Source organism: Oncorhynchus gorbuscha, unplaced genomic scaffold, assembly GCF_021184085.1.
Source record: "Oncorhynchus gorbuscha isolate QuinsamMale2020 ecotype Even-year unplaced genomic scaffold, OgorEven_v1.0 Un_scaffold_8179, whole genome shotgun sequence".
Lineage (NCBI taxonomy): Eukaryota > Metazoa > Chordata > Actinopteri > Salmoniformes > Salmonidae > Oncorhynchus > Oncorhynchus gorbuscha.
The window spans coordinates 4,907-15,431 of NW_025751410.1; the positions used below are offsets into that span (position 1 = coordinate 4,907).

At 48.9% G+C, this 10,525-nt stretch overlaps 1 protein-coding gene across 1 annotated transcript; it reads left to right on the forward strand.

Annotated features, from left to right (window-relative positions):
• Positions 1–657: 657 nt before the first annotated feature.
• On the forward strand, positions 658–8,523 carry LOC124029918 (multivesicular body subunit 12A-like). Its single transcript, XM_046341468.1, has 7 exons — positions 658–814; positions 1,362–1,460; positions 3,804–3,887; positions 4,114–4,213; positions 5,972–6,101; positions 6,972–7,112; positions 8,261–8,523. The coding sequence occupies exons 2-7, from the start codon at positions 1,362–1,364 to the stop codon at positions 8,376–8,378; spliced, it is 672 nt and encodes a 223-aa protein (XP_046197424.1). The 5' UTR covers positions 658–814; the 3' UTR covers positions 8,379–8,523.
• The last annotated feature ends 2,002 nt before the right edge of the window (positions 8,524–10,525 follow it).

Consider the following 10,525-nt stretch of genomic DNA (forward strand, 5'->3'; position numbering starts at 1 on the left):
TATGTGTCTCTGATATGCTCATACATTTGACAGGAGGTTAGGAAGTGCAGCTCAGTTTCCACCTCATTTTGTGGGCAGTGAGCACATAGCCTGTCTTCTCTTGAGAGCCAGGTCTGCCTACGGCGGCCTTTCTCAATAGCAAGGCTATGCTCACTAAGTCTGTACATAGTCAAAGCTTTCCTTAAGTTTGGGTCAGTCACAGTGGTCAGGTATTCAGCCACTGTGTACTCTCTGTTTAGGGCCAAATAGCATTCTGGTTTGCTCTGTTTTTTGGTTAATTCTTTCCAATGTGTCAAGTAATTATATTTTAGTTGTCATGATTTGGTTGGGTCCAATTCTCTCTCTCTCTCTCTCTCTCTCTCTCTCTCTCTCTCTCTCTCTCTCTCTCTCTCTCTCTCTCTCTCTCTCTCTCTCTCTCTCTCTCTCTCTCTCTCTCTCTCTCTATATATATATATCTCTCCTTCTCCAAACACCAACCATAAATCACACAATTAAATCCCCAAAGCACTTAGACCCTTTGCATAGATTACAGTAACGAGTAAAGGGAGATAGCAAGGACGCGTTCAACAATATTATTTCAGGACAGTAGCGCCATCTGGCGCTGAGGTGAAACACCAGCTCATCCTCTTCGGCAGTGCTGGCGTCATCATTTGGCATGTCCCGGTGCTTGATGGGAATAGTAGTCATTGAATCTCCTGTATTTCCTGGAAAGGAGACAACGAAAAGTCATAAGAAGTTCTTGCTCGACTCTAAAAAGTTGTTTACCTGACTTCATCTACGTTATAAAGCGAGAAAGGTTGAAACGAAAAACAGAGTAAGTACCATGTTTTTTACGATGATTTTTGAAAACTGAGTGAAATCTCCGAAACGTGAAGGAACAAATATGTTTGACTCACCTGGCAAACAAATGTTAGCTAGCTAGGTTAGCTAACTTGCTAGCTATTTTCCTAGCTAACGTTAATACCGGGGTTTAGTGATCAAATCACCGTTTTTCGCTAGTTCCACAGTGGTTTGCTAGTTTTATTTATTGACTGGCAGTTACCCGTCAAAACAACCATTCCTTTGTTATGCAAAAGCAAAGCCAAATATCAATATGGAAAAATAATTGTATATTTTCACAGCTGTACCATATGATAGTTGCGCCACAATGTTCTGTCTGATAGAGCAGTGGTTGTTGGGAGAACGTCGCAGTGGTTGTTGGGAGAAATGGAGAACGTCGCAGTGTTGACAATCCTCCAGATAATTTATTCAGGAACAACCGTCATAATAACCTCCCCTGCCCAATTCTAGTCCCCTTATCTTCTTCCCCCTTTCTCCTTCCCCTTTGATCTCTCCCTTCCCGTCCCTCTCCTCTTCTCTAGATGTCTCTGATGGAGCACGGTGGTGGCGCCCACAACAGGCCGGTGACTGCAGTGGCCTGGGCCTCCAACAGCAGCACCTGTCCCAAAGACTTCAACCTGGTATGAAGGGAGTCAGGGAGGAGGGAGGGATACAGGCAGAAGAAGACAGGAAATAGATTGAGATAATTTAAGGTCAGACTACATAAAGGCTTGGCTCATCAAGGAGACAGTAAGAGGTCAGACTACATAAAGGCTCATAGAGGAGACAGTAAGAGGTCAGACTACATTAAGGTTTGGCTCATCGAGGAGACAGTAAGAGGTCAGACTACATAAAGGTTCATAGAGGAGACAGTAAGAGGTCAGACTACATAAAGGCTCATAGTGGAGACAGTAAGAGGTCAGACTACATAAAGGCTCATCGAGGAGACAGTAAGAGGTCAGACTACATAAAGGCTTGGCTCATCAAGGAGACAGTAAGAGGTCAGACTACATAAAGGCTCATAGAGGAGACAGTAAGAGGTCAGACTACATAAAGGCTTGGCTCATCAAGGAGACAGTAAGAGGTCAGACTACATAAAGGCGCATAGAGGAGACAGTAAGAGGTCAGACTACATAAAGGCTCATAGAGGAGACAGTAAGAGGTCAGACTACATTAAGGTTTGGCTCATCGAGGAGACAGTAAGAGGTCAGACTACATAAAGGCTCATAGAGGAGACAGTAAGAGGTCAGACTACATAAAGGGCATAGAGGAGACAGTAAGAGGTCAGACTACATTAGGTTTGGCTCATCGAGGAGACAGTAAGAGGTCAGACATAAAGGTTAGGAGACAGTAAGAGGTCAGACTACATAAAGGCTCATAGTGGAGACAGTAAGAGGTCAGACTACATAAAGTAAGAGGTCAGACTACATAAAGGCTTGGCTCATCAAGGAGACAGTAAGAGGTCAGACTACATAAAGGCTCATAGAGGAGACAGTAAGAGGTCAGACTACATAAAGGCTTGGCTCATCAAGGAGACAGTAAGAGGTCAGACTACATAAAGGCTCATAGAGGAGACAGTAAGAGGTCAGACTACATAAAGGCTCATAGAGGAGACAGTAAGAGGTCAGACTACATTAAGGTTTGGCTCATCGAGGAGACAGTAAGAGGTCAGACTACATAAAGGCTCATAGAGGAGACAGTAAGAGGTCAGACTACATAAAGGCTCATAGAGGAGACAGTAAGAGGTCAGACTACATTAAGGTTTGGCTCATCGAGGAGACAGTAAGAGGTCAGACTACATAAAGGCTCATAGTGGAGACAGTAAGAGGTCAGACTACATAAAGGCTCATAGAGGAGACAGTAAGAGGTCAGACTACATAAAGGCTCATCGAGGAGACAGTAAGAGGAGACATAAAGTAAGAGGTCAGACTACATAAAGGCTCATAGTGGAGACAGTAAGAGGTCAGACTATATAAAGGCTCATAGAGGAGACAGTAAGAGGTCAGACTACATTAAGGCTTGGCTCATCGAGGAGACAGTAAGAGGTCAGACTACATAAAGGCTCAGAGGAGACAGTAAGAGGTCAGACTACATAAAGGCTCAGAGGAGACAGTAAGAGATCAGACTACATAAAGGCTCATAGAGGAGACAGTAAGAGGTCAGACTATATAAAGGCTCATAGAGGAGACAGTAAGAGGTCAGACTACATTAAGGCTTGGCTCATCGAGGAGACAGTAAGAGGTCAGACTACATTAAGGTTTGGCTCATAGAGGAGACTGTAAGAGGTCAGACTGCATAAAGGCTTGGCTCATAGAGGAGACTGTAAGAGGTCAGACTACATAAAGGCTCATAGAGGAGACAGTAAGAGGTCAGACTACATTAAGGCTTGGCTCATAGAGGAGACAGTAAGAGGTCAGACTACATAAAGGTTTGGCTCATAGAGGAGACTGTAAGAGGTCAGACTACATAAAGGCTTGGCTCATAGAGGAGACTGTAAGAGGTCAGACTACATAAAGGCTCATAGAGGAGACAGTAAGAGGTCAGACTATATAAAGGCTCATAGAGGAGACAGTAAGAGGTCAGACTACATTAAGGCTTGGCTCATCGAGGAGACAGTAAGAGGTCAGACTACATAAAGGTTTGGCTCATAGAGGAGACTGTAAGAGGTCAGACTACATAAAGGCTTGGCTCATAGAGGAGAGGTCAATAATTCTCAATATTGTGTGTAGCGTCTTACCCGCTCTCTCTCTCTCTCTCTCCCTCTTTCTCTCCCTCTCTCCCCCTCTCTTTCTCTCTCTCCCCACCACCCCTCTCTCCCCTCTCTCTGTCACTCACTCCCCTCTCTCTGTCTGTCTCTCCCCTCTCTGTCACTCTCTCCTCTCTGTCACTCTCTCCCCTCTCTGTCACTCTCTCCCCTCTCTGTCACTCTCCCCTCTCTCTATCTCTCCCCTCTCTCTATCTCTCCCCTCTCTCACTCTTTCTAGATTAGTATAACTGAGGATGGAGCTGCTGCAAACTTCACACGGAGCTTCGCCATGAAGGCTGGCTACTACCTCTGCTACAGCAAGGTGTGTTATACACACACACGGACTCAGACACACACACACACACACACACACACACACACACACACACACACACACACACACACACACACACACACACACACACACACACACACACACACACACACACACACACACACACACACACACACACACACACACACACACACACGGACTCAGACAGACACACACACGCCACATGCCTAAATGCCATGTTCCCCCTCTCTAGGACATGTCAGGTGGTATGGTAGTATCAGATGTCCAGGTGATCTCAGACAAGGAGACTGTTCCTCATGGGTACTGTTACATACCTGAACACCTGGAGCCTAGTGAGTACCTGCTGCCCGCCTCAACACCTGGAGGAACACAGACATGCTTTACAGATACTTATTAAATACCTGGAGGAACACAGACATGCTTTACAGATACTCATTAAATACCTGGAGAAACACAGACATGCTTTACAGATACTCATTAAATACCTGGAGAAACACAGACATGCTTTACAGATACTCATTAAATACCTGGAGAAACACAGACATGCTTTACAGATACTCATTAAATACCTTGAGGAACACAGACATGCTTTACAGATACTCATTAAATACCTGGAGAAACACAGACATGCTTTACAGATACTCATTAAATACCTGGAGAAACACAGACATGCTTTACAGATACTCATTAAATACCTGGAGGAACACAGACATGCTTTACAGATACTCATTAAATACCTGGAGAAACACAGACATGCTTTACAGATACTCATTAAATACCTGGAGAAACACAGACATGCTTTACAGATACTCATTAAATACCTGGAGAAACACAGACATGCTTTACAGATACTTATTAAATATCTGAACACCTGGAGGAACACAGACATACTTTACAGATACTCATTAAATACCTGGAGAAACACAGACATGCTTTACAGATACTTATTAAATATCTGAACACCTGGAGGAACACAGACATGCTTTACAGATACTCATTAAATACCTGGAGAAACACAGACATGCTTTACAGATACTTATTAAATATCTGAACACCTGGAGGAACACAGACATGCTTTACAGATACTCATTAAATACCTGGAGAAACACAGACATGCTTTACAGATACTCATTAAATACCTGGAGAAACACAGACATGCTTTACAGATACTTATTAAATATCTGAACACCTGGAGGAACACAGACATGCTTTACAGATACTCATTAAATACCTGGAGAAACACAGACATGCTTTACAGATACTTATTAAACACCTGAACACCTGGAGAAACACAGACATGTTTTACAGATACTCATTAAATACCTGGAGAAACACAGACATGTTTTACAGATACTCATTAAATACCTGGAGGAACACAGACATGTTTTACAGATACTTATTAAATACCTGGAGAAACACAGACATGCTTTATAGATACTTATTAAATACCTGGAGGAACACAGACATGTTTTACAGATACTTGGAAAATGTTCATAACTCATTTATTAACAAGCGACTACTGCAAGTTATTAAAAAGTTGTTTTTAGTAGAACAGTAGTTGTTTTTAGTAGGACAGTAGTAGTAGGACAGTAGTTGTTTTTAGTAGGACAGAAGTTGTTTTTAGTAGGACAGTAGTTGTTTTTAGTAGGACAGAAGTTGTTTTTAGTAGGACAGTAGTTGTTTTTAGTAGGACAGAAGTTGTTTTTAGTAGGACAGGAGTTGTTTTTAGTAGGACAGTAGTTGTTTTTAGTAGGACAGAAGTTGTTTTTAGTAGGACAGGAGTTGTTTTTAGTAGGACAGGAGTTGTTTTTAGTAGGACAGGAGTTGTTTTTAGTAGGACAGGAGTTGTTCAGGTGGTTGTTGTCATGTTTCATACAACGTGATCAATGTCTGATTATGTTTGATCTATATGCCCTCTGAATCTCCATTTTGAACTGGATTTTTTTTAAACTATTCAAAAATGTGTGTGTGTGTGTGTGTGTGTGTGTGTGTGTGTGTGTGTGTGTGTGTGTGTGTGTGTGTGTGTGTGTGTGTGTGTGTGTGTGTGTGTGTGTGTGTGTGTGTGTGTGTGTGTGTGTGTGTGTGTCCAGGGGCCTCCGTGTCTAAGAAGAAGCGTGTGTGTGTCCGCATGGTGCCAGTGGGCAGTGTGGAGACTGCTGTACTGGACATCAAACTGACTGCTAAGACTAGGAGGATGCTGCAACACTACACCTGCTTAGGGTCAGACACACACAGACACGCACACACAGACACGCACACACACACACACACACACACACACACACACACACACACACACACACACACACACACACACACACACACACACACACACACACACACACACACACACACACACACACACACACACACACACACACACACAGAGAGAGAGTGATACAGATAGACACACACAGACATCTCACTAATGTAGCTTGATCCTGGACAAAATAATTTGAGTGAAGATCCTCCATTGAGCTACTCAGTGTGTGTCTGGGAGATCAGGGGTCAGTGTGTCTGGGAGATCAGGGGTCGGGGGATCAGGGGTTGGTGTGTCTGGGAGATCAGGGGTCAGTGTGTCTGGGAGATCAGGGGTCGGGGGATCAGGGGTTGGTGTGTCTGGGAGATCAGGGGTCAGTGTGTCTGGGAGATCAGGGGTCGGGGGATCAGGGGTCGGTGTGTCTGGGAGATCAGGGGTCGGTGTGTCTGGGAGATCAGGGGTCAGTGTGTCTGGGGGATCAGGGGTCGGGGGATCAGGGGTTGGTGTGTCTGGGGGATCAGGGTCGGTAGGTCTGGGGGATCAGGGGTCGGTGTGTCTGGGAGATCAGGGGTTGGTGTGTCTGGGGGATCAGGGGTCGGTAGGTCTGGGGGATCAGGGGTCGGTGTGTCTGGGGGATCAGGGGTCGGTAGGTCTGGGGGATCAGGGGTCAGTGTGTCTGGGGGATCAGGGGTCGGTGTGTCTGGGAGATCAGGGGTTGGTGTGTCTGGGGATCAGGGGTCGGTGTGTCTGGGGGATCAGGGGTCGGTGTGTCTGGGGGATCAGGGGTCGGTGTGTCTGGCCTAATTGGTGCGTTGTCCTGTCTGTCTCAGGGACATGCATGGCTATGTGATGTGGTGTAAGAAGGGGCCCTTCTCCAGCCCTCTACCCCAGGCAAAGCCTCGCAGCCTCAGCCTTGACCTCCGTCAGCTCTCGCTGGACCAGAACCCCCCTCCGCTACCCCTCAGACCCAGGTAACTACCCCCTCTGACCCCGGTAACTACCCCCTCTGACCCCGGTAACTACCTCCTCAGACCCCGGTAACGACCTCCTCAGACCCAGGTAACGACCCCCTCAGACCCAGGTAACGACCCCCTCAGACCCCGGTAACGACCTCCTCAGACCCAGGTAACGACCTCCTCAGACCCAGGTAACTACCCCTCTGACCCAGGTAACGACCCCCTCAGACCCCGGTAACGACCTCCTCAGACCCAGGTAACGACCCCCTCAGACCCCGGTAACGACCTCCTCAGACCCAGGTAACGACCCCTCAGACCCAGGTAACTACCCCTCTGACCCAGGTAACTGCCTCCTCAGACCCCGGTAACGACCTCCTCAGACCCCGGTAACGACCTCCTCAGACCCAGGTAACGCCCCCTCAGACCCAGGTAACTACCCCTCTGACCCAGGTAACTACCCCTCTGACCCAGGTAACTGCCTCCTCAGACCCCGGTAACGACCTCCTCAGACCCAGGTAACGACCCCCTCAGACCCAGGTAACGACCCCTCAGACCTAGGTAACGACCCCCTCAGACCCAGGTAACGACCCCTCAGACCCAGGTAACGACCCCTCAGACCCAGGTAACGACCCCTCAGACCCAGGTAACGACCCCCTCAGACCCAGGTAACGACCCCCCTCAGACCCAGGTAACTACCCCTCTGACCCAGGTAACTACCCCCTCTGACCCAGGTAACTGCCTCCTCAGACCCCGGTAACGACCTCCTCAGACCCAGGTAACAGACCCAGGTAACGACCCCTCAGACCCAGGTAACGACCCCCTCAGACCTAGGTAACGACCCCTCAGACCCAGGTAACGACCCCTCAGACCCAGGTAACGACCCCCTCAGACCCAGGTAACGACCCCCTCAGACCCAGGTAACGACCCCCTCAGACCTAGGTAACCTCCTCCTCAGACCCCGGTAACTCAGAGCCAGGTGAGAGTGATGGTAACCCTCTCTCTGTGGCCAGGTGAGAGTGATGGTAACCCTCTCTCTGTGGCCAGGTGAGAGTGATGGTAACCCTCTCTCTCTGTGGCCAGGTGGATCTCAGAGCCAGGTGAGAGTGATGGTAAACCTCTACTCAGAGTTCCACAGACTGACTTGGGTCTCCCTGTCTCCCTAGCAACGCTCCACCCATGCCCCCTGGCAGGAAGCTCAGCCATCGCCGCAGCAACCTCCAATTGAATGATGCTGTGGATAAAGTGGTTGACTGCAGCAACATCTACGGCATCTCAGGTTGACCAAAATTCAGAAAACACTTCTAGAAAAGAGACAGCTACTGTACATGTTATAAAGACTGATGTACTGACTCTCTCTACCTATCCTCCCTCTCTCTATCCTATCTTCCATCTCTCTATCCCATCTTCCCTCTCTCTCCCCATCTTCCCTCTCTCTCCCCATCTTCCCTCTCTCTCCCCATCTTCCCTCTCTCTCCCCATCTTCTCTCTCTCTCCCCATCTTCCCTCTCTCTACCCATCCTCCCTCTCTCTACCCATCCTCCCTCTCTCTACCCATCCTCCCTCTCTCTACCCATCCTCCCTCTCTACCCATCCTCCCTCTCTCTACCCATCCTCCCTCTCTCTACCTATCCTCCCTCTTTCCCCATCTTCCCCTCTCTCCCCATCCTCCCTCTCTCTACCCATCCTCCCTTTCTCTCCCCATCCTCCCTCTCTCCCCATCTTCCCTCTCTCTCCCCATCTTCCCTCTCTCTACCTATCCCCCATCTCTACCTATCCCCCATCTCTCCTATCCTCCTCTCTCTACCTATCCTCCCTCTCTCTACCTATCCTCCCTCTCTATCCCCCCTCTCTCTATCCCATCCTCCCTCTCTCTACCCATCCTCCCTCTCTACCCATCCTCCTCTCTCTACCCATCCTCCTCTCTCTACCTATCCTCCCTCTCTCTACCTATCCTCCCTCTTTCCCCATCCTCTCCTCTCTACCCATCCTCCCCTCTACCCATCCTCCCTCTCTCTACCCATCCTCCCTCTCTCTACCCATCCTCCCTCTCTCTACCTATCCTCCCTCTTTCCCCATCTTCCCTCTCTCCCCATCCTCCCTCTCTCTACCCATCCTCCCTTTCTCTCCCCATCCTCCCTCTCTCTCCCCATCTTCCCTCTCTCTCCCCATCTTCCCTCTCTCTACCTATCCCCCATCTCTCTATCCTCCCTCTCTCTACCTATCCTCCCTCTCTCTACCTATCCTCCCTCTCTCTATCCCCCCTCTCTCTATCCCATCCTCCCTCTCTCTACCTATCCTCCTTCTCTCTACCCATCCTCCCTCTCTCTACCCATCCTCCCTCTCTCTACCCATCCTCCCTCTCTCTACCCATCCTCCCTCTCTCTACCTATCCTCCCTCTCTACCTATCCTCCCTCTTTCCCATCTTCCCTCTCTCCCCATCTTCCCTCTCTCTACCCATCCTCCCTTTCTCTCCCCCCCATTCCTCCCTCTCTCTCCCCATCTTCCCTCTCTCTCCCCATCTTCCCTCTCTCTCCCCATCTTCCCTCTCTCTCCCCATCCTCCCTTTCTCTCCCCATCCTCCCTCTCTCTCCCCATCTTCCCTCTCTCTCCCCATCTTCCCTCTCTCTCCCCATCTTCCCTCTCTCCCCATCCTCCCTCTCTCTACCCATCCTCCCTCTCTCTACCCATCCTCCCTCTCTCTCCCCATCTTCCCTCTCTCTACCTATCCTCCCTCTCTCTACCCATCCTCCCTCTCTCTACCCATCCTCCCTCTCTCTCCCCATCTTCCCTCTCTCTACCCATCTTCCCTCTCTCTACCCATCCTCCCTCTCTCTACCCATCCTCCCTCTCTCTACCCATCTCCCTCTCTCTCCCCATCCTCTCTCTCTCTCCCCATCCTCCATCTCTCTCTCTCCCATCCTCCCTCTCTCTACCCATCCTCCTCTCTCTACCCATCTCCCTCTCTCTCTACCCTCCTCCCTCTCTCTACCCATCCTCCTCTCTCTACCCATCCTCCCTCTCTCTACCCATCTTCCTCTCTCTCTACCCCATCCTACCTCTCTCTACCCATCCTCCCTCTCTCTACCCATCCTCCCTCTCTCTACCCATCCTCCCCATCTTCCCTCTCTACCCATCCTCCTCTCTCTCCCCATCTTCCCTCTCTCTACCCTATCTTCCTCCTCTCTCTACCCATCTTCCCTCTCTCTACCTATCTTCTCTCTCTCTCTACTCTCTCTACTTCTACTCTACCTACCTTCCTCTCTCTCTGCAACTTCCTCTCTCTACTCTCTCTACCTACCTTCCTCTCTCTACCTCTACTCTCTCTCCTACCTTCCTCTCTCTACCTCTACTCTCTCTACCTACCTTCCTCTCTCTACCTCTACTCTCTCTACTTCTACTCTTTCTCCTCTTCCTCTACTCTCTCTAC